At 41.2% G+C, this 24,959-nt stretch overlaps 2 protein-coding genes across 5 annotated transcripts in view; one reads left to right on the forward strand and one right to left on the reverse strand.

Moving 5' to 3' along the window:
• The window catches only part of Arl13b (ADP-ribosylation factor-like 13B), a 53,748-nt gene extending 38,910 nt beyond the window's left edge, over positions 1-14,838 (reverse strand). For 2 of the 4 annotated variants that reach the window (NM_026577.4, XM_006522503.4), the window contains exon 1: positions 14,468-14,823. In NM_026577.4, coding sequence (NP_080853.3) covers positions 14,468-14,526 — 59 coding nt within the window. In that variant the 5' untranslated portion in view covers positions 14,527-14,823. Of the gene's footprint in view, positions 1-14,467 lie in introns of all 4 variants that reach the window. The other 2 variants (XM_006522504.4, XM_006522505.4) reach the window with 2 other exon arrangements.
• A 7,251-nt stretch (positions 14,839-22,089) lies between these two features.
• Pros1 (protein S (alpha)) overlaps positions 22,090-24,959 on the forward strand; it is a 75,040-nt gene continuing 72,170 nt past the window's right edge. The window contains exon 1 of the mRNA NM_011173.3: positions 22,090-22,287. Coding sequence (NP_035303.1) covers positions 22,212-22,287 — 76 coding nt within the window. The 5' untranslated portion in view covers positions 22,090-22,211. The remainder of the gene's footprint in view (positions 22,288-24,959) is intronic.

The raw sequence follows: 24,959 nt of genomic DNA on the forward strand, positions 1-24,959 counted from the left end.
TGTGCTGTGAATAGTGCAAATATAACCTTTCATTTGTACTCCACACCCATGCTACATCCTGTTCCCAGCTCTACAATCACACTAGTTGGCATGATTTCTGAATCTACTGGGAGGCCCCAATCAAAAGCTTCTGTCCAATAGTGTTTTCTTTGGTAAAAAGTATAGCAGGCTAAACTTCACAACATGTAGACAAGCCAGCAGGGATGGGCACCAGAGGATGATGGTAGCTGACAGGAGGTAGAGACAAAGATGAGAGCTATGGGTCCCAGTTTCTAGTAGAGTTCTAGGAATCTGCCAGTCCCTAAGAGCTGAAGTTACCAATGCTCAGAAGCTGTAACAGCAACACTGTAAAGGTCAGAAATCTCAGCAACGGGGCGGGGAGGGGGGTGAGTCCTAGGACCTTTAGCTAGCAGGTGCTCACAGCTACTACTGCCATCTGCTGCTCAAAGCTAGGAATTACACAGTGCTGCTGAGGCACTTGCTCAGGGAACTAGCCTTCAACCTCAGCATCTAGGGCTGTTAGTGATTGGCCTCTGAAGCCTGGAGTGCTAATCCCCTCGTTAGCACTTAGAGCTATGAGTCTTTGAATCTATCATCCTAGCTCAAGTGCATTTGGCACTCAAAGGCCTACGTGAAACAACACTGCAATCACCTGCTGGGGCATTCCAAGTAGGCCAAAAGAAACCTGGGCATCATTTGTATTAATAATATAGGTATACTCATTTCTCACTGACAATCATCTTAAAGAATGATTAAAAGAGAATTAAGATGCCAGTAAAGGGTATTCTTTAAATTCTTCGATCTGTAACTTGATTTTGCCCTCTCTCAAATTCTAGATGTATTCACAATCCACAGTCATACTCAACCCCCACCAAAGCACCCTAAGCACCCTAGACAAACACACACACACACACACACACACACAGAGACACACACACACACAGACACACAGACACACACACACACACACAGACACACACACACACACACACAGAGACACACACACACACACACACAGACACACACACACACACACACACACAGAGACACACACACAGAGACACACACACACACAGACACACACACACAGACACACACACACACAGACACACACACACAGACACACACACACACAGACACACAGACACACACACACAGACACACACACACACACACAGAGACACACACACACACACAGACACACAGACACACACACACAGACACACACACACACACACACAGACACACACACACACAGACACACACACACACATACACACAGACACACACACACAGACACACACACACACACACACACACAGACACACACACACACACAGACACACACACACACACACACACACACACACACAGACACACACACACACACACACACACACACACAGACACACACACACACACACACACACACAGACACACACACACACACACACACACACACACATATACACACAGACACACACACACACAGACACATACACAGACACACACACACACAGACACACACACACAGACACACACACGCACGCACGCGCACACACACACACACACACACACACACACACACGAAAAGGAGAGAGGTAAAGGTGTCAGGCACTTGAGGAAGAGATCACAGGCTAAGCCTTCCAAAAGCCAAGCTGGTCAATTATCAAATAACCATTGATATTTGATAATCATGAATGTAGAGGTATTTAAAATAAACCTATTTATCAACTATCACAGTAACAAACCACAAACACACATAAAGTCTTTTTAAGTTTATATTTTATGGCAAGAAAGAAAATAGTATAATGAATTGAATAGGTAAGAATCATGTTGTGTGTTAGAAAGTTGTTACATATTATGGAGAAAAAGGAATAACAGATGAAGTAAACAGGAACTGAGAGTGGAAAATGGAGGTTAGGGGGTTTCACACAGAGTGATCAAGACAGGCCTCCTGCAGAAGGTAAGATAGAAGAAGCAAGACCTTGAGATCGTTAGCCTCACACACACACATCCCCACAGGGCACCACAGCTGGTGTAAATAGATAAAGACTGTGTGAGAAGACTACATGGTAACATTGACAAAGGACAGAAAAAGGACAAGAGGTCAGGGACTCATCCGAAGTCACATTACATAAGGCTTATGGGCGTTAGCAAGGACCCTGGCTCTTAGATGACTAAGATGAATTTATTCTGCATGTTGGTTTCCCTTACAAATCAAGAATCTTGGTATTTTAAGTGTTTCAAACCACTGTGAGCATTGTCAACTGTGAAAAGAATGTGTTTACTTTCTAAGAAATCTATGATGTACATGGTATACACACACTCCTGCAGCCCAAATACCCATATAGAGCAAGAAAACAAGCCCACATTTTCTGATTGCTTGTGTCATTTATTCTAAATGGTGTGGATTCATTATCAAGAAAAATAAAACAAAACAAACAAACAGAGGAATCTTCACCCTCTTACTCCTTAGAGCCTAGCAAAGACATCAGGAGCCTGGGATAATTTCAGTGATGTGGATACTTATTATAAAATGGAAACAGCAGCAGGACTGTGGAGAGAGCTGGCAGTAGAGCCTGCTCTACGAGTCTCAGACTGCTGTGTGAACAAGACCACAGAGGCTGAAGTTCCTAATAACACTGTGGTATTCTTTCTGTACTTCTTAAGAGTGCCCACAGCCCTCTCCCATAGCTCACGGCTTGAAGGCACAGTTTCTAGCTGGTGGAATTATTTAGGGATGCTCCAGGAAACTTTGAGAGGTAGGGCCTCCCCCAAACACTGGAGGAAGCAAGCTTCTGGGCATGGGCCTTTGAGAGCAGAGCATCCCTGGCCACTTCCTGAGTATGTGTGCATGAGTGCATGCATTTAATATTTTTCTAATTAATTCATTAGAAAACTAATTAATTAGTTTTCCATGAGTGTTTTTGTCTGAATTTATATATGTGTACCATGTGCATGACTGGTGTCTTCAGAGGCCAGAAGAGGTTGTCAGGTCCCCTTGGAACTGGACCTATAGAAGGTTATGAGCTGTCCTGTGAGTGCGGGACTTGAATATTAGTCTCCTCTGTAAGTGCAGCAAGTGCTCTTAACTGCTCGGCCATGCTCCTAGCCACATGTTCTCTTTTCTTCCTGGGCCGTGGGTATGTGAAGAGCTGAAATCCACCACAAGCTCTCACAGCCATTTCTGTTCACATGCTTGGGACCATGCAACTGTGTATAAAGCCTCGGAAATCATAAGCCAAAATAAATAATGTCTACCGGAAGTCCTTTCTAAAGATACTTGGCCACATCTATGAAATATAACTGTTTTTAATCAGTGCTGTCAAGATAACCCACACCTGCTCACTGAGCACGATGAGATGTCCATCTCACAGGCACAGGATCTCCAGATTCTGTCAAGTAGACAGTTAAAACTAACCATCACACCTATGAACAGTATTCACTGGGAGGGGCGTGAGGGATCAAACTTAGGCACTTACGTGTGGTGGGCATACACTGAGCTACATCCACAAGCCTGTGAACATTACTCTTACCTTATGAGTCTATTCAGGACAAACATCCAAAATACCCATCAAAAAAATAAATAAATAACACATTTTGGAGGGCTAGAGAGATGGCTCAGCAGTTAAGAGCACCAACTGCTCTTCCAGGGGTCCTGAGTTCAATTCCCAGCAACTACATGGTGGCTCACAACCATCTGTAATGGGATCTGATGCCCTCTTCTGGTGTGTCTGAAGAGAGCAATGGTGTATTTATATAAATAAAATAAATCTTTTTTTAAAAGATGAAAGAAAGAAAGAGAGAGAGAGAGAAAGAACGAAAGGGAGAGAGAAAGAGAGAGAGAGAGAGAGAGAGAGAGAGAGAGAGAGAGAGAGAGAGAGAGAGAGAGAAAGAAAGAAAGAAAGAAAGAAAGAAAGAAAGAAAGAAAGAAAGGAAGGAAGGAAGGAAGGAAGAACACATTTGGAAACTATAATACTGAGTGAGCCTGGCACTAAATAATCCTCTATGATTTTCTACTTTCTATTTTTACTTAAGAGTGTGCATGCAATTTTTAAGATTATGATTTAAGATAACTTGAAAAGAGGTTTCTCTGACTTAGTATTTTAGGTAACCAAAGGCACAGTGAATAAAGAGTTAATGTGGATAAAATCATAGCATGAATTAACTACAACATTTGGTAATTTACAGAATGGGTTTAATGGTTAACAGCCATCTAAAACTCAAAGTCTGCAACTATTTAAAATAATAAAGGTGCACCCTACTTTGCACACTAAAAAGTACATGTTACTATAGCTTAAAAAACATGGTAAATTATCACTGGGGACAGTTTGGCTGTGGTGTTCTATGACAAGAGAGAAATGAAAGATCATCTTTTAGCCTTGTGATCACACTAATCAAATGGACAGCTCTTCAAACAGGAGTAGACAGCATATAGTACTCATGTGGGTCGATTGAGTCTAGAAAACCTGCCACAGGCAATAAGATCAATCATTTTGTCATTTGTTCAGACAAGAGCAATAAAAACATTAGGCATTATGGACACAAAACTGCCCAAACAAGATTTCTACCCTAAAATGCCTCTCCAGTGACAATGACTAAAGCATAAATATTAGTATACTGGGTCACTATGATAGCTTAAATGTTCATCTACTTCTTTTATAATTCTCCAAATGCTAATGTTAATTGTGCCATTTATATATTCCAGTTAATGTAACTTAAATTGTCATTTGATCCCTTATAACTTAAAAGAGAAAATTTGAGTAATAAAATCAAATGCTCAATAAGAGAGAGAAAAACGATGATCTGGAGAGACAGACTGAGCAAAGGGGCCTTATACAGCCCAGAAAGAAGGGCAAAGGAATGTCCTTAAATCATGTTCTGCCTGGGCGAGATGGTCAGGGTGGAGAGCCCCAGGCAAGGGGAAGGGTGAGTGTAGAGTGAAGAAGTTAAAAGATTACAGACTGGAAACCTAGCAAGAGAAGACATCCTTGCCCTCTGTAGTTAAAAACAAAACTAACAAACAAACAAAATGCAGTATTAATGAATACATCTCAGAATAAAAACTGCAATAAAATTTTCAATATATTTATATATACTTTTTTTTTTTAAAAAAAGCCAGACACAGTGGCATACACCCAATCACACCACTTGGGAGCAGAGGTGGGTGGATCTCTGTAAGTTTATTATGGCCAGCCTGGTCATATACCATAATTCCCGGTCAGCCAGATTTATATACTGAGATTCTTACTCGGAAAAAGAAAAAAAAGAAAAAAAAAAACCGCCAGCTCCTCAAATGGCTCAGAGGTAAATATGCTTGCTGCATAAGTCTGGTGACCTGAGTTCAATCCCTGACACCCACCCAAAGATGGAGAGACTTGACCCCACTTTGGGGATGTCATCTGACCGATCCCCAATACACATATGCACTCTGCACTGTACACCATGAGGGCTGTGTGTGTGTGTGTGTGTGTGTGTGTGTGTGTGAGTGTGCGTGCACGCATGTGCGCTTCTTCCTGAGTGCTCTGTAGTACTATAAGGTATAGGTATGTTTATACTATTAATACACACATGATAAGGTTCAAGCCACTCAGTTCAACTGACACCAATCTGTCATAGAGTCCTGCATTCAAGTCCTAATTCTGCAATTTCTGCACTGTATGGTCTTGGACACATTATTGCTCATAATCTCATCAGTAAAACACAATGTGGACAATGACCACGCTTGTGGATAAGGTGAAAATTAAATTAGAAAAAGCAAATAGTGTCTGCATGACCATGGCACACAAGAGACGCTCAGTCTGAAGCTATTCTCAAGACAGGCCTGAGTGAGAGCCAGCTAACCCCCAGCTGGGCCCATAGTCTGCAAGAGGCTTAAGTCGTTCCCCATGCTCATGCTGGCAGGTGCTTGCTGTCATGGCTCAAGTGTAAAACGGAGAGATCTTGACTAGGTATTTGAGTCACATAAGTGACAGCTTAATCTATCACAACATAAGAAACAACCCAGGAAATGCACAAGACACAGGCTAGAAGACAAGGAAGATGAGAACACGTTAAGCTTGGAGTGGTGGGGGGTGGGGGGGAGAAGAGATGAGAAAAGTTTCCAGAGGAGTAAAGGGAGGGACAGTATCAAATGGAGCAAAATCCTGTAACTCTCTCAGTGGTGACCCACTGAGAGATTTCACACACCTGAAATCACAGCCCTAGGGAAACTGAGGCAGGAGATTTGTACAGTGACCAGCCCAGGGCACTTGTGAGCAATTATCTCCATAAAGAAAGAAGAAAAGGAGGTATCTTGACTCACTACCTGGAATTAAGTACCTCAGACCTGAGTGGTCTCCATTCTTCTCAGCCACAACTAAGGCTTTGATTAAATACCATGTCTCCAAAGTTCAAAGGCGTTTCTCTCTATCATTTATCTTCATGCTGCGCCTTGAGCAAGTGAGGTACAAGACACTCCAGGCTAATAAGAAGTAAGCCCGCAGAGGTTCTCAAAGGAATATTTATCATACAGTGTTATCAAAACAAGAACAAACACTACAGTATTACAGAGTAGCCTGACCCACATTTATCTTAATTATCTACTCACTTTTATAGATGCATACCAAATTAGGTATCCAGGGACAAAGGCTCCATTTCACAAATATAGCCTGGATTTTTTTTTCCCCATCCCTTTGCACACCTTAGTTCCTACATCTGTGGCTAGGCTTTAATCATGGCAGAGGTGGAAGTCAGAGGTGGTTGCTCCCTTGAGTTTTCAGCCACCCATATATCAAGGTCCAGTTCAGGCAAAGCTATATAGTGAGGCACTGTCTCAACCCATACCCTTCCCTCTAGAAAGTAAAAAAACAAAATAAAACAAAACAACAACAAAAATGTATGTTTATTTAAAAACAAATCTAACCAGGGTATTTCCTGGTTAAAAATACAGAATCAAGTTCACATTTGGTAGTTTCTTCCTTCCATCCCCAAACAAATGGCCATGATACCTTCTGTCCCACATGGTCACCCCAAGTAGCTCTTCACGGACTCCTCAGCTAGACCTTGTCCTCTTCACCTGGGCAGCACCACTGAGTAACTCACAACTCTACTTTCTGATTTCCCCCAAAGTGGAGAAGCACTAAGAGAAGCTAACTCATAGGATTGCAAGTTAAGAAATAACTATATTGAACTTAATTCATTTAAACATTTTCATCAATAAATTGTATATTCCATATCTGACTGAAAATCAATGAAAAAAGTTGACATGTTTATGGATTGAAGGTAATAAACAGAAATATTTTAAAACTAAAGTAATTCTTAGGAATTAGGAAACAAAAGGAAGCAATCGAGACACTAAACATCTGACTATATAGTTGCTCAAGTATTTGCCTCAAGGTGGAGACTTCTATAGTAAGAGCGAGTGCTCATATTTGATGCTACTCAGTTTGTGTAGTGGCTAATATACTCCAAAATTGAGTACAGGAAGACATCTTACTACAGGGTTCCTTTTTATCTAACATATGTCAAAAATAATACTGGGAAAAGGCTGGAGAGATAGTTCATCACGTAAGAGTACATACCATTCTAGAGGAGCCAGATTTGATTCTAAACAACCACAGCAAATGCCTCAAAAACATCTATAACTCAAGCTCATGTTATGGATATAATTAAAATATATTGTGTATTATGAAACTGTCAAAGAATAAATAAATGCATCAACTTAAGATAATATTCAAACTGAAATGATTACATAAAAGTTATTTCTAATGTTAAAAATATTATATGTATCAAAGATATAATAGTTTACTCAAAAAATTGAAGGACAAAATGTGACACACAAAAACTACATTTCTGAAAGTATTTTAAACTTCATGAAGCAAGTTCTAAAATTTGAACATAAATACAAATATGTGTCTCTGGTATTTTTTTTTAAATTCAAAATCCCACTATTTTTATTAAGCATAACCAAGATGTAGACAGATAAAAAGAATGTCAGACACTCTGGTTTAGCAGGCAGCACACTAGATAATCCTTGCTAATCTGTATGTTAAGATTAGCTAGGAAATTAAGACCTCAGCAACTTCTATAAATGGTCTAGATTTCTTTACATTCATTTGGGAGGAAAAAAAGTAACTGCAGGGATCTAAGCCCTCCTTGGAAACAATGACAGCATACATGACAAAGCACGGCCCAGTCAGCTTTCCTGGACACTGGTGTACAGCCTGTGTGCTACCTGAAGCTCGTCTTTCTGGATGGATTAGTGAGCAGCAGTTTACTCAAACATTTGAAATACAGCTTTGGCAAATGAAGATGCTAAAATCAAGATGGGAGAAAAATTATTTTCAAATAGCAAGGACCTGTGGGAGAGGCGAAGGGATATGAACAGGACACGCAGGGCACTTCAGGATGAGTAACTGTGTCTTTGAGATTAGAACTTGTGTGTGATACCAAAGGCGGGTAGCTGAACATCTTGAGCAGCTGACCCAGGTTTAAAACAACAACTGTTTGTTGTTTTCTGTAACTTTTGTTCTCAAGATGATTTTGTTAAATTACTATTACTTTTATGATTTTAACTGGGCCCTTCTTGATAGTAGACTCAGAAAAATCATAAGATGTATACATATCTTCATATACTAATAAAATGGCAAGCCTCTCTTCTAAACTCCCCTGCCTCTTCCCTGCCCTGACAAGCACGAGTTTGAGGCTATAAAGGGTGGATTGTGACAAATCCAAAATGAAGGCAGAGATACCATACTTTTCTCCTATTTTCAGTTACACACAGGGTAACTAAAATAGGCCCCAAACAGTCAATGCCTTGAAGTAAAAACAGCCTCTAAGTACTTATTATAGAAAGGCACACACATTATCACGGTTGGCACACACACAGAGTAAAAGCACTTACATCTACGCTAGAAATGGAGAAAGAAGGGCTTGGGTACCACACTGCCCTCTGAAGCCACATTCCTGGTGACCTAAGCCCCTTCTTCCACTAGGCTTCATCTCTAAAATTCAACTTTCTCCTGATGCCACCACATTAGGGATGAAGCCTTTAGCATGTAGACCATTGTGGGGCATTCAGCCAAACCACAGCATGCGATTAACTGTGCACAAAAATTACTAAAAAGTTCTACAGTGGAGTCCTAACTTTTCCACTGTGTGTCCTACTAGTACAGTGACGGCATCACTCCCTCTGCCATGCCTAGGTGTGAACCACAGAACCACGTCACGTTTATTCAGAATATCCATGCTCCATAGGCTTCCCACTTATCGGCTATCCGGTAAACTTGTCAGCTAGCTGCTTTTTTTCAAACCACTCTCATCTGACTTAATAGAAGCTCCAAAGTCCAGGGGCATTCAGAGCTGTCTTATAATTACAGTACACTGCCATAATCGGCCAATTTCATTATTAGTTATAATTGTTAAGGTCTTACTATGCCAAATCTAGAAGTTAAACCTTACCATTGGTGTGAGTGTGTGCATGTCTGTATGTGTAGTATTGTATATGTATAGTTTATACAGGGTTTTGGCATTACTCCATTTCAGACATCACTAGGAGTCTCTGAAAGTATCCGTTATTAATACATGAGAAATATTCTATTAAACAGAGAGCCTTCCAGGACCCACTGGCATAGGAGAACTAATTATAACTTAGTATTACTTAGTATAACTTAGAATTACTCTTCACTTCTGATTTGGGTAAGAAGACAAAATAAATTGGCTAACATGAGATACAGGTGAATCAGCAGGAACTTGTGACTGGGAAACAAGAGGGCACAGGCCTAATCATGGATGTGTTGAGACTGAAAGCTCTGCAGAGGTCCCTGTAGACCAGGAACATGGTCCGTCCATGTGTAGCTGAAAGCCTAGCACAACATCTGATTGCACACAGAGTGAGGGCATGTCACGGAAAATGAAGAGAACCTTGGAGAAACTTTAGAAGACAGACAAAGGAAAGCAAAGATGGTAAAGTAAGGTAGAAGAAGCAGGCAATAGGAAAAGAAGAAAATTCTCAAAAATTGAAAAGATGTTCACGCTTCAAAAGATGATAAGAGCCCATTTCAGGCAAATGTCAAAAAGAATCCATCACATTTAGTAATCAGGAAGTAACTGGTATAAGAACTCTTTAAAGGGACAGGGCAGAAGTCTCTTATTCAGAGTTATGGAATCCATGAGAGAGAAAGATGTGGGGACAGGATGAACTCTGAACTGAGAATCCCAGGGTAAAGGAAAAGAGTTGATAGTAGTGGCTACAAGGGTAGAAGGCTATAGAGGATGACAGAGAACACTGTCCTTCCAAGGACGTCCTCAGCCAAGCCTCTATGTGCACACCTTACTTTACACGGAGGTAATTTTGGACATGATTAATGAAGGGGAGCATGGCTTTGACTGTACAGGTAGATCTGATGAGCTCACAGGGTCCATATAAGGCCATTATAACATAGTGTTGTAACTGGTTTCTGCTATGAGCTTTGAAGGAAGAAGAACAGGACTATGAACCAAAGAATTCAGATAGTCTCTTGAGGTTGAAAGGGCAATAGAAAGTGGATTCATCCCCTAGAGCTTCCCAAAGGTATACAGCCTAACAGACCATTTTTAACTTCTGACCTTAGAACCTAATGGTAATAAAGTTGTGTTGTTTCAAGCTACTCCACTTACAGATGTACTATAGCAACCATGGGACGCTAATAAGCTGAGTTTGTTTTGGTTAGACAAGAAAGGCCTGAAAACTTATTCTTTAGAAAAGGATGCAAAAGAAGCTCAGAAGGCTAAAAAGAAAAACAACTTCTGAATTTCACGCAAAACTGACACCGCTGATCCCACAAGCAGCGTCTGTGGTATATAGAAGATCTACTGAGTCAAGTAGGTAAGAAATGTCTACCTGCAGAACAACTAGAGTAAGGAGATGGAGTGCAGGGAACAGGCTTAAGAATTAACCTTGGAGAGAAACAGAAAGATCTTTTTAAAGAAAATAGGGGCGGGGAAGGAAAAGCTATCTCCTGAAAAACATAAGCTATCAACAGAAGACGTTATATTAATATAGACTGTGTACCAATCAGGGTCACTCCTTGGCTGAGTGACAGCTTGGTGCCATTGTGATGATAATTCTTCATTGTCAACCTGGCTGGATCTGGAATCACCTAGGAGACACACCACTGAGTGAACACCCAAGCAGATTTAACATCCCTGAATGTGATTGGAACTAGGCCTTCTAAAGAAGAGGGGAGAAGGGCAAGGCAGCTGAATGTCAGCATTGTCTGTTTACAGCTTCCTGACCCCTCAGATGTGGGAGTTCTAGCTGCACACTCCCTCCACCACCAACTCTGATTCCCTTCCTCCCTAGAATGGTGTTCTCCTAAATCTTGGGCACAGAGAAATCCCTCTAGTCATAATTTGCTTCTGCTGGGTTTGACAACAACAACGAGAAAAATAACCTCAGCAGCTATGCCTCAAATACTTGCCCAGATTTCCTCTCTTAAGATGCTCTGACAAATACATCATCAACAACTTGGACATGGGAAGATGCTAAGACTTCTAGGATTCCAATTCCAATCTAGGAAACTTAAACACTATCCTGAAAAACATGGAAGACAACACCTTAACCAAGTGGTCAAGGTTAACCTTCCCAGCAATAAAACATACTGGCACTACCCACCCCTTGATATGACATGCTATTATTATGTGCACCGTAGAACCACTTGCTTAAGAAGAAGGACTTACCATCTCTGCAGTATTCTTCCCCAAGATATACTGCCTTTACTCAAATTACAAGGAACTAAAAAGCAAGTTGAGGGATATTCTGCAAGCAAGCACAAGCTCAACCTCAAAAGCCCTAAGCAATGTTATTCAAAGGAACCTCGAAGATGGCAACTCTTACAGACTGAGGAAGGTGAAAACAAAACACACACACACACACCAAACGAAAGAGATGAAGACTATATGTGGGAAAGCAGGCACACTTGCACTACAGCATGAAGTTAACAGTATTCCACTGAGGCTGTTTTCATGGTTGTTCTAAATCTTAAGAACATTCAAACTAAAACTCTAGCGCTGTACTGCATGGCTCCTACTGGGACAAGTCTGTGGGTTTGATACTACAGTCAACTGAACATTGATTTACCCAGCCTGAAAGCCTGGGTTCAGGTTCTGACTCGGATGATAAGTATTCTTTGAAAACTGGCTGGGTTCCTGGGCTTCATTACTAATCCAGACAGGTGCCTTAATACTGGGTCTCGGTCTCCTGCCTGGTACATATCAAGCCAATCTACTACACTCAGCGGACTGTGGGTTATCATTAAACAAACGAAGAACTGCGTTTGATGAGAGAACTTTCCGTGAAGAGTATAGAATCTATTATTCTGCATAGTCTGAATATTAAAAATCATTACACTGTCCTCTCACATTTGCAAATATATTTTAGAATTATATATAAAAAATCTCAACATCAAGTAGAACATCTAAAACTTAAAAGACTAAAAAAAAACCTATGAGCATAATAGAAGCAATTTCTCATGAATTATGTAAGTCATAAAAGCAAAGCATTTTAATTTTTATAACCAGCTTACTTGCTTCTACTTGCTTCTCCTTTATTCCAAAAAAAAAGTAATTAGAACTCATGCGAAGATCATTTATGTAAGCACAGTTATTGGTAACAGATGAGCAAATGATAGATAATATTTGATAAACATCTCTTCAGCCACCATTACAAATCAGGCATTAAGCAAGGACACTGAACACTGAAGTTAGCCATAATCTAAAGTAGCATGAGATAACAGAAAGGTAATGCAAGTCTTACATTGGTTTAAATTATCTAACAACAGAGAGAGAGAGAGAGAGAGAGAGAGAGAGAGAGAGAGAGAGAGAGAGATTGCTTAACTCGGTAATGCCAGAGTTATCATTTCAACATCCAATGCTCTTTAAACAGTGCTACAAAACCTCCCAAGGTCCAGACATCTCTTCACTTACCAGCACCTCAATCTAGGTAGCACAGAGCCAAGTGTCACTTATTAAGACAACCCCCTTACAACTCAGATTTCTAAGGCTGAATCTTAATGGTGTTTTGCTAGTAAAATCCAGTTACCTCTTGTACTTAAAATTCAATACCTCTTCCCCTCCCTAAATGGTTTGTTCTCTAAACAAAGCTCAAAAGACCACGCTGTTATTACTGTGAAAAATGACTACTACAAATGATGAATTTAAAACATCTGGTTATTCTCATCTTCCAATACTCTCCTACAAAATCATTCTTTAAAAGCAGAGGAAAGTACGAGAGGGAAAATGTTAAGGCTTTCAAGTCTAAGTAGAAGCTACAAAATCAGCCAAAATACTAGAGCCAATCAGCGCGCAGAGTGCGGAACACACCTTCTTACTGGTGATTCTATCACTTTCACTTAAAACATTCAAAGCCAGAGTCAATAAGGGGGAGGTGAGGGGCAGGGAGAATGCCAAGTTTTGCTTAAAGCACATTTCTTTCCCAAATATAGGTATGTGTTTTCCTATAAATGTGTGTAGTGTTGCTTTTCAGACGTATTCTTTAAAGAACTGTTCATCTTTATGACGTATATCTGTGAAGGTTGGGTTTTAAAAAAAAAACCAAAACAAAACACTTCACTAGATTTTGTCTATGGTCCAATTCCAAGGCCTAGGTAGGAAAAGTCAATAGTTATAAAGAGAAACACACTCTATAGTTTGGGCTTCTGGGTTTCAGAAACATCAATTTCCCTGACTCCACCCTAGCACAGTGCCTGTATATGTTTCTTGACAGCATTTAATGAATAAACCACCAAGTAATATGCACTGAACATTCACACATGTACTGATGAAAAAAAATGAAACATGAAGCAAGAGACCTTCCAATTAGAAGGTGATACTAGAGTGTACATGAAAACTTCAGCTAAATTACAGCTAAGAAAACACTACCTTTCACACACTCTAATTGAGCCCAACACTTCTTAGGCACAGATACTATCCTCATTTAATAAATAAGGAAGACGGGCCAAATACAAGTTGACTCATATAATTAGTAAGGAATAGAGCCAAAAAGCCAAACAAAATAGAGTGTGGTTGTGTTCTCGGATGTGTACGAGAGAGATGAGATGGAGAAAGCTACAACGGTGTGTGTGTTTATTAGGAAAACTGTTCTTCGCACCTCTCTTACGAAACATCTCCACTACAAAAGGCTTTGAAGAAAAGTACAATGGATAATTATCTCCCTCCTTCCCCTCCCCACACAGACATGCTCACACATGCATCTTTCTAAGAAATGTCAAGCAATTCAAAAATACATGTGTAAAACTTAGTCAAGCAGACATAAGAGGGGCTAGAAGTCTTGAACTCCCGCTCCAGGGATGGTCCCATCGGGAAGGGCGGTTTCCCCCAGACCTGGCCTACTCCTCTCACGCCTAGGGAAGAGGCGGCGCCCGGCTTGTCCCAGGGGTGTGGTCGTCCCCATCCCTCAGGGCAGCGGGCCTGCGCCCTAGCCTACCTGACAGGCTCCCGCCACCGCTTGAACAAGTTGCAGCAGTTGGCCATCAGACTGAACATCCCAGGTCTCTCCTCCCGCCACCTCCCATCCGAGCCTCGGGAGGAGGGGATGAGCCCCGAGCTCCCCGGCCCAGCTCAGGGACCCCACGGCCTCAGGCGTCCCTAGTGTGGACCGGAAAGAGGGCAGGCCGGGAGGGCGGTGACCCGGACAGATCGCGGGGTCCGGCCCCTAACCGAGTCCGCCAGCCGCCCCGGGACAGCCCGAACACTGGCTCAGGAACACAGGAGCGGCGTCAGTGGGACACCAGAGAAAACCCCCGCGTCGACGTGCTGACGTTCCCGAAGCTCGGAAGACCCGCCCTCGGAACCTCCTACCACACGCTTCTCCAATCAGAGGCTGCAGAACTACGTCCCGGGCTTCTGAGCGGCCGAAGACTCCTTGCTCCCCGCCCCCTGTCAAAGGGCGGAAAGAGGAAGTAGGCGTGGTCTAGAAGAAAAAGGCGGAGCTCCTAGAAAAGGGCTCTGGTAACTAGGCAACTGGAGCGTCTGTAGATAAATCCAGGGTTCCTTGGAGAAATCTCACACTAGCCCTGTCTCTACTCAATTAAAATGCATTGCCTGCCAACCTTTCTGTATCCTGTTCATCTCCAGTACCTTAGATGAGACCTAAAGACCTCTGACGGTCTGCGTGTTTTGTTTTGTTTTGTTTTGTTTTGTTTTGTTCTGTTTTGTTGTGCAGTAGGGATGGTGATCCTCTGGGGCTAAGGCCAACTTAGGCTGAAGAACTCAGGAACAAAACACCGAGACAATTATAAACTAAAGACAAACTAGGAAAACTCGTTTGCTAAGTTGTCTTAACAGTTCAAATGAGAATGCTATTTTAATCGGATAGCTATTACATAAAAATATGTGAATGGTAATTATATTTCTTGTAAGAAGGTGTTACGATTACAAAATAAATATGTGATTGCGGACGAATGTGCAAACAGAAAAGGAACAAGATAAAAACATTGTATAGTTGCCACTCAAAGATAAGAAGTAGTGTTGTTTTAATGTATGGTTTCCTGAGACTTTCAGCTATGTAAAATCATGGGCATTTGATTTTTGAAAAGACTGTGAATGTTGTGCAATGCTTTATTTTTAAAGAAGTGTTTTATGACTATTTACAATGCATTTATTGAGGAAAATGGCAAATTCCCCAACATTCATGCAATAACATTTAAAACCACTTTTATCCATTCAAATTCTAAAAGAGAGAGAGTTAGTTCAAATAATGGCAGAATTAGAGAGAGCAGAGGAAAATCACAACATTTAAGGAAAAATGATAGTCTAGGACTAAGATACATTGGAGTTTTAAAGTAGTTATTTTCTAATTCATGAGCTTCCTGGCTCTGAATCTCTGTAGCTCTTCTGTAAAATGGGAATTTAAAAAAAAAAATACCCTTTCACAGTATTACTGAGATAGAGATAAAGTCCAAGGCAATTTCTGATAAGCAATGTCAGGTTTTAAAGTTACAGTCACTTGCCTCACATGTTACACTGTAACCACCTATCTCCTTCTCCATGGGGTGGGATGGAAAGTCAAGGACAGATGAGAAGAAGGGTCTCCATTAACTATCAGTCAGTTTAACAAGGCTGCTGCTCACTCAGTCTTCCCATCCATGCTTTGTAACTTGTGGGTGAACAATTTTACAAAGCACTGCTCTGGATGCCCATTCCTTCATCCAGTCTATAATTGAGTTTCTATCGCATCGAACCATGCCAAGAGAATTTAGATGAAACTGAGGTCTTCCTAATTCTTCTCTCTTCTCTATCTCTCTCTGTCTCTACCTCTCCTTCCCTCCCCTCCTTTTTGTGGTTTTATTTAAGCACAAATAGGATGCACATGAGAGCTATGTATTGGCTTTCTTTCCTGCTCCTTGACATCGTGGTCCAGTGAATTCAACAAGATGCTAGGCTGTATATTCTTGTTTTGCTTGTAGCTTCTATAACTGGTGTTGGGCATCAAGATATAGAGCCCTTGAATCTCTCCATACTCTGGTGTGGATACCTCTGGGTTTCTATCAGTCAAGTGAAATTTTGACATATCCATCCAAATAGTGGTGGGTGAATTTTTTTTCCTCTTTTTGACAACCTTGGAGTTCACCAGGAGCCAGAGAGGAGGCCCAGTACCACACAAGAGATGACAGGTAATGTGGAGGTAAAAGCAAGTTATTTTACAGCTCTTAAAACATTTCATGGCTTCTAAAGCCATTTCATGTCCTCTCCTGTGCTTTCATGGTCGTATACTATTCCATTTTCTCTCCCTGACAATTCTTCCTATGTTTTCTAAGAGCCAAACCTAACCTTCTGCTTTCATTTTTTTTTTAAAAGGATACTCTCTTAGAAAACTTAATTGTCCCTTCCATTCCTGAAGACACTTGCTATGTGTGTGTTCCTTTAGCAATTCAGGAACCATATCTGATACCACTTGTTTCAAAAATGTACTTAATGATAGCTCCAGTTGATACTTATTAAACACGACGCTCAGGTTTCCAGTGCCTTAAGTTGTTTGATGAACAGGGAAATACTAAGCATTTCTAGTTCCCTTCTCTTTATAGACACAGAAAACCAGTGAGGTGTACCTTTACAGAATCAAGCATGCCATGTAACTATGTGTGTCCACTTGAATGTGAATAGAACATCAGCATTGCATAAAAGCATGTAACAGCCCCAGCAGTGGATGCTGTTCTTCCTTTCTTTTTGAGTAGTTGGAAGAGTCTGTTACCATGCCAACATATGGAGGACCTCTACCTGGAAAGTCATGGAGACTCAGATTTCCTGTAACCAAGAAAGAAACCACCAAAGTTGGGCAAGTGTTTTACCAAAATAAATGAACAAAATAGTCTTGCTGGTATCATCCTAAATAAGACTCAAACCCTGAGTGCTAAAATCTTAACACTCAGGAAACAGAAGCAGACTGACACTCTCTGTGAATCTGAGGTCAGCCTTGTCTACATAGAGTTCCAGAGTATCCAGGGCTGCATAGATAGGAGATCCTATCAATAAAAAAAAAAAAAAGAGAAGGCAAAGAGAAGGAGAGGAAGAAAAGAGATCTGGTGGCAAGGCTAGAGCTCAATGGTAAAACATTTTTCTAGTGTGTGTGGGCCAAAGAGTTCAATTTTTAGCCTTGTAAATAAACAAGCAAGCAAATATACGACCAAAAGCAATAATCACTTCATGATCACCTTTGATACTACCAGAAATATTCCCAGGCTCAAATTGTTCATTTGACTATCAATGGACTGCACAGTACTCTTGGCACTGGCAGCATACCAGAAAATCAAACATTAAAAAAATTCTGCCCTCATAAATTTTATTGTTCAGAAAGGATATTACAAAAGAAATCAGGGTGAATGAATGTATTAGTGACTTAATTAGTAAAAGATTATACAGAGAAATATATAACTTGGTATGACAACAGGATTAGATAATGAGTTCAAATTTGGTCAAGTTTTATTTGGATATATATATATATATATATATATATATATATATGTATATGTATTAATCACATTTTACCTGCATAGTATCCATCAAAGTGTTAATACTTAGCAGAATCCAGATATCGATATTGATTGAAACTGGAATGAACTTATAAGTTTAAAACCTCAATAGTTTATCCAGGGATGTAGTCTCCAATTCTATTATTGAGCACGTCAGATATCATTCTAAGTTTCATGTTACAGTGATGGAGGCAGTTATTGTACATTTACTCTGACACGAACGCGTGATTCTGAAACTAGGAAGGTAAGCCCCTGCAAGCAAAAAAATTGGAAAAGGTTTCTTTTTCTTTTTCCATTTCCAGGAAGTGCCTCTGTTTCTTTAAAGTTCCCTTCCATACCCTCTCTGTTGTTGTCTGTATTGGAGATGCTATGGTGCAGCATGCTGTTGATATTCATTCGATTTAGAAACTTTTCCCTCTTTGAGAAATCTCAAAGTTGACAATATCCTTAAAAATTGTCCTCCTGCAATGAAGAGATTCCAAAATGCAGCTGTTCATTGAAGACCCATGGCACATGCACATTTACACACTGAAGATTAAATATAGTACTTTAAGCTTCTTTTGTTTAACAATCCAAACATTTCTGAGGGGGTAGATTTGTCCAAAATGGAACAGAAATTCTTTTTAATTTTATTTATTTTATATCCCAACTGGCTTCCCCTGCCCCGTCTCCTCCCAGTCACTACCCACTCACCCATCCACCCTGCACTACCCACTCCTCCATTTCTCTTTCGAAAAGGGCTAGCCTCAATGGGCCATGGCATAGCAAGTTGCAGTAAGACTAGGCACCTCCTCTTCTATTGAGGCTAGACCAGACAATCCAATAGGAGAAAAGGGTCCCAGAGGCAGGCAACAGAGACAGAGACAGACCCTGTTTCCACTTTAGGACTCCAACATGAAGACCAAGCTACCCTACTGTAACATATGTGCAGAGGCCCTACATGTTTCCTGGTTGGCAGGTCAGTTTCTGTGAGCCCCTATGGGCCTAGGCTAGCTGCTTCTGCAGGTTTTCTTGTGGTGTCTGTGACCCCTTACAAACCTTCCTCTTTTAAGGAAGAGAATTTCTTTTAAATGGAGGGGTTGCAAATATACTCAATAGTTCTTATTCTAACAAATGCAAGGATTTAGAACATAGTACAGCACCATTTACTACTTTGACATATATATGTATGTGTATTTCAATTTCAAAACGTTATTTGAAAATGTGGATAGGTGAGGCCTACCATCATGGCGGTGTTGGACTGCAGTTCTAGTGGACCTTGTGGAAAGATGAAGGGGCCATGACAGAAGCCAGAAGAAGGCACAGCATGTGATACTGAGTTGTCTGAGGGACTGGGTTTCACCCACACAGAATGGAGCAGTAGGTGTTGAACTGAAGGCGCTCAAACTGTAGTGATGAATCTCGTCTATGGCTGCAACCCATGCTTGCAGATGTTTTCAATGAGTGCTGGTGGTATTTGGGGCATTTCAAACCAAAGCAAATCAAATCCAGCAGAACAGCAGAGAAATAGTGGGCTCTTCATGTCCCATCAAATGAGTTCCCTGGTTTGGAAATGAAATTGTGTCAGTCAGCTTTCTGCCCTAAGTGAAAAAGTAAACAAACAAACAAACAAAAAACAAAAAACAAAACCCCGAGGATAAACGTCCATGCAGCAAATGAATATATGGCTTTAGTTGTTTCTATAATGTAGCCCTTGGCTTGTGACTGCAGAATACATTGTGGTAATATTTATACTGGAAGAAAGAGGCTATACTGGTTGCTTAGCTTACAGTTATTGGTTACTTGGCTACTAAGGAGAGAGACAGGACAAACAGGCACACACAGATTGGTGTGTGGGGGGAGGCAACAACACACCCTCAGTGACCTTTCATTGGGTCCCAAGTCCTGGTGTTTTTACGACAGGCTGGTGACAAAGCCCTTAACACAGGAACCTTTCAGAAGCAGCTAAGATTGGAGCTTCAGGAGCTGGAAAGAGGTTTGGGGTTTGAGTAGTTGTTCTTCCAGAGGACCTGAGTTTGGTTCCCAGTACTCACACTGTGGCTCAAAACACATCTGGAACTCCTGTTCCAGGGGACCTCAACTGGCTTCTTTGTGGTGGTACATCCGCCTTCACATACCCACAGGTAAAGCTCACATGCATTAAAATAAGTAAATGTTTTTAAAGTAATTTTTAAAAAATCCAAGCTACAACAGAAATTTATACTTATAGCATTTCTTTTTAGTTAGTACAATTCCTTTTCTTTTGATTTATTTATTTATTATATGTAAGTATGCTGTAGCTGACTTCAGACACTCCAGAAAAGGGAGTCAGATCACGTTAGGGATGGTTGTGAGCCACCATATGGTTGCTGGGATTTGAACTCATGACCTTTGGAAGAGCAGTCAGTGTTCTTACCTGCTGAGCCATCTCACCAGCCCAGTTAGTATGATTCCTACCATACTAGAAAGAACAAACCCAGAACAATTGTTGTTGCCAGAGAGACAATAAGGCAAGCAACCCCTTTTGACCATGCAGTTCTACTCATTGTCTCTTCCTGACTTTTCTTCTCCCCGCATTCAACTCCTTGGCTGTAAGCCTCAAAGTCCTTTTCCTCAACTTAAGTTGCCATATGTCTCAGTCATCTGGCCACCTCATTGGATCTCATGAATTTGTGAAATTCTCCTGTATATGTATGTGATTGAATATTATTTTCTCCTCTTTTTTTAAAATTATTTATTTTTATTTACATGAGTACACTGTAGCTGTCTTCAGACACATACCAGAAGAGGGCATCAGATCTCATTACAGACAGTTGTGAGCCAACCTGTGGTTGCTGGGAATTGAATTCAAGACCCCTGGAGGAGCAAGCAGGCAGCACAAGCAGCCAGTGCTCTTAACAGCTGAGTGAACTCTCCAGCCCCATTTTGTCCTCTTAGTCTATCATACATTAATTTAGCATGGCATAGAGCATAGACGGGTATAGTACAAAAGTTTTCCTTCCTCCTCCTCAATGAATGGAAATTTCCCAAAACATTTTATCAGAAAAAATATTGACTCCCATCTTAGTCATCTTGCATCCCCACTGGATCACTAAATAACAAAGGAAAGAGAGAGAGAGAAAGAGAGAGAGAGAGAGAGGAAAAATGACCCTTAAAATATGATTCTGCCTAGTAAGTTTCGTTCACACACATTCAAAAAAATCAATCTATGTTTTAATTGGACAAAAAAGGATTAATATACTCTATGTGCGTTGAGTTCTACTAGTTGGCATGGACTTAATGTTTCATATCGATAGCATCTATAGAGTCTCATGTCAACACGATGAAAACCTCTTATCTCTGTTACAGATGATATGACTAGGACTTAAAAGTGTAAGCTCTTTTCTTAAAGTTATAAAACAGTGTTAAGAGCAAGTTCTATGTTTTCAACCCAGGCAGTTTAGTTTCAAGTAGCAGGGAAAGCCTGATTTACACGTGTATGCCTGACAAAAACCAAAAGGGTAATGCTAACACCAAAACAAGCTGTTCTGAGGAAATACTCTGTGGGTGATCAAACCTTTCGATTTTCTTTCCTCCCACTACTTTGGTTTTGAGTACCCTTCTTCCTAAAGTCCAAGTTGGCTTCAGTTTAAGTTGACATCCTGACTGGCTGGCAGTCTCTGGAGTTGGAAAGAAATGGGGTGGGGTGGGGAGAAGGGAAGCTGGGTGGAGGAGGAATGGGGAAGGGATGCTAGAGAAGGTAGGAGCAGGGGAGGAGAGAGAGAGAGAGACAGAGACAGAGAGAGAGAGAGAGAGAGAGAGAGACAGAGACAGAGACAGAGAGACAGAGAGACAGAGAGACAGAGAGAGAGAGATACTTCACCCTTTGAAAACAACTTTCTAAAGAAACGAAGTAAAAGCAGGGCTGGGGACAGTGACAAAGGACCTCTCTGATAAGCTTCCCTCGGCCTCCGACCTCCTTCCCGCGGCCCTCCCCACCCCACCCCCGCCCCCCAGCTGCGAAGAGCTTCCAGGAAATGTCCCAGTCACCGCTTCCCCTCCCGGGCTGGGGGCTGGGAGCGGGCGGTCCCCTCCGCCCCTGGCTGCTCCGCCCGCCCGCGCTCGGGCTGGGCCGCGGCAGAGCTGGGAGAGCAGAGCCCGGGCTCGCAGCTTCCCTCGGCCGCCCTAGCGCAGGCACGGTCCCCGCTGCGCCAGCCCTGACCCCCGGCCATCCTCTCAGCAATGAGGGTCCTGAGCGCACGCTTTCGGGTGCTACTGGCCTGCCTCGCCCTGGTGATCCCTGTCTCAGAGACAAACTGTAAGTAATCCATATCTTCAGGCTTCTCTGGTCCCTACATGCCCTGGCTGGTAGGATTGTCTCCTGGACAGCTTGTTGCTTCCTAAATTTCCAGTAAGTCCCCCAGCGTCTCAGAGAGTGGCGGCAGCCTGGATCTGGCGGACTGAGTAAACGTGGGACGAGATCAAAGCTTGCCTTGCTTTGGGAGTCATTGTCCACAGGATTGATGCAAGAAGCTGGGTGATACCAAGTGTCATAGGAATTGGATGAGCATAGTTCTAAACATTGGTAGGAAAACTAAGTCAACCCTCGGTGCCCTCCGATCCCAGCCTGCACCCTCTCTTACAGTTAACCTTCCTTTTGCAATTTCTGGACTTTGTACTTGATTGGCTCGTCTCACATTGACAAACTGTTTGAGGATCACTGCGAGTTTACTTATCATTCCCTAACCTTGGCGTAAGAAGTTGCTGTTGGATATTATCTTGGAGCGAGGATCGTTTTGTACTGAGGATTTTGATTGCTACTGATCTGCGGTGGTGGCACGGATTCTTTGCACCTTATTGTCGTGTTTCTTGATTTTTTTCCCCCTTCTTCCATTCCCAGATTCCAGGGAGCATATTGAGTTTTCTCTTAGGGATATATAAAGAGCAACACAGGTTTGGTACGTTGTAACTGTCAACAAAATTGTTTTCAAAACTTTAAATGTGTTCATAATTAACAGTGCTTTCTTCTGCTCTGTTGGATTCCCAGAAACAGGCATGGGAGAAATAACTGCATAACATTTAGGCGACTAAGAGTATCAAAGAAATCTTTCAAGGATGGTTAATTAAATAGGCGTTTGCTAGAATTTCAATTTTTTATTAAGTAATAAGAAGATGCAGGTATTCTTAAAATTATAACTAACTTAAAGACCAGACTATAACTGATTTGTTTTATATTGAAGATAAACAAGTTACAATTACAAAACTTCAACGGCCAAGCCCCCATAACAAAGCCGCATGTGACTGTATGCTTGCACATGATCTATCTTGTACATTAGGACAATCAAATGTTTTCCGACAGCAGCAGGGCGGTGGCCGGCACGTGCCTCTGATCCAGCCACTTGCTCTCCAGGCAGAGGTCAGCAAATCTCTGAGTTCAAGGCCAGCCTGATCTACAGTTCCAGAACAGCCCAGCTGCCCAGAGAAACCTTGTCTCAAAACAAAGCAAAGCAAAACAAACAAATAAAAACAAAACAAAACAACAACAAAAGACAAAGCAAGAGTTGGTGTTTGGGGAAAGAGCAAGGGACAACAGTGGCTGACTTGCCACCCAGAGACTAGACAAGTTCTTTCTACAAGGACATCACAGAAAGAATATTCAGTACTGTGATGGCAACATCCTGTCTTGTTGCCTGGATGAAAAACCATCTCTGGTTTATGGATGAAGAAACAGACACCTATGTGCTGTTTCTCTTCCCTAAAATTTTGACTTTGTGTTTTGGGGTCTTGCTGGTCGTGCCTTTCATTGTGGTGCTGAGAATTGGATCTGGGAGTTGGTACAAGGTAGGCCAGTGAGCTACATCCCCAAACTCGAAGGTCCAGGAGAATTGAAATGTGAGATACAATTAGAATGTTAAACACGTCATGTATAATCAATTATATGGTCCTCAAAATATGCTATAATAAGTGAAACCTTTCCAGAGCAGTTATTTCTTGAGAGAATGAATGAACAAAAATAGACAACACCTCACAACCAAAACCAGAGTCCTGCTTTGTAGTTCTGACTTGCCTTTAGGCTACCTTCTGCCTTGACCTTCTAAGTGATGGGATCGCTTGCCTGTGCTACCGTCCAGGCTTCATTTAACAATGAAGTATTCAGTTATCAACTGACTTTCCAAATGTATTTGCATAAATAAAAACCACAAAAATTAACAAGAAATATACACACAACTAACTTGTATTTGTTGCTAATCACTCATGAGAGCTTGTGGTGAAAGGGGAAATGGGAAGAGGAGGATATCTATTTTGAGTAGGCTCATTTGGCCTTATCTAGACTTCCCTTTTGAGTGGAGCAGTCTTCTCTGTGTGTTACTGACCCATCTTCTCTATATGGTTTTGTACTCTGCTCTGTTCTTTCTTAACTCTCCCCTTTGTTATGATTTTATTCCTGTCTTTCTTAAGTTTCTTTTCTTTACATATATATATATATATATATATAGATAGATAGATATACATATATATATATAGATAGATATAGATATAGATATAATCCACACTAATGGATTAACTTAAAATGCTACACTAATGGAGTGATTTTTTCAAAAGGTTAGCTTACATTTCAAAAGGTTAGCTGCAAGAGTTAGTTTCTTATGGTTTGGTGAAGAATGTTGCTGCCTTTTGCCCTTTTCTGAAGAGTCTGCCTGAGACTAAGGTAAAGAAACTTAGATTAATTGCATCGACAAAGGAAGTCTTAGAAATGCCCAACACAGACCTTGTCCTCTGGTTTACTTTCATGAACACCGTTTTGATCAAGCATAGCAAGCTTAGAAAGAAAAAGTAGAAAATGTGTGATTCAAGTATTAAAAGGGCACCAGAAAGTACAATGAAGCTGAATTCTGTGTTCAAGAATATTAAATGGAAATAAGGAAGTGGTGACCTTGGGGCAAGATCCCACTCAGCTAAGCTTATTGTTTATGTGTTTGTCACTGAATA

This window comes from Mus musculus, chromosome 16 (genome assembly GCF_000001635.26).
Source record: "Mus musculus strain C57BL/6J chromosome 16, GRCm38.p6 C57BL/6J".
Lineage (NCBI taxonomy): Eukaryota > Metazoa > Chordata > Mammalia > Rodentia > Muridae > Mus > Mus musculus.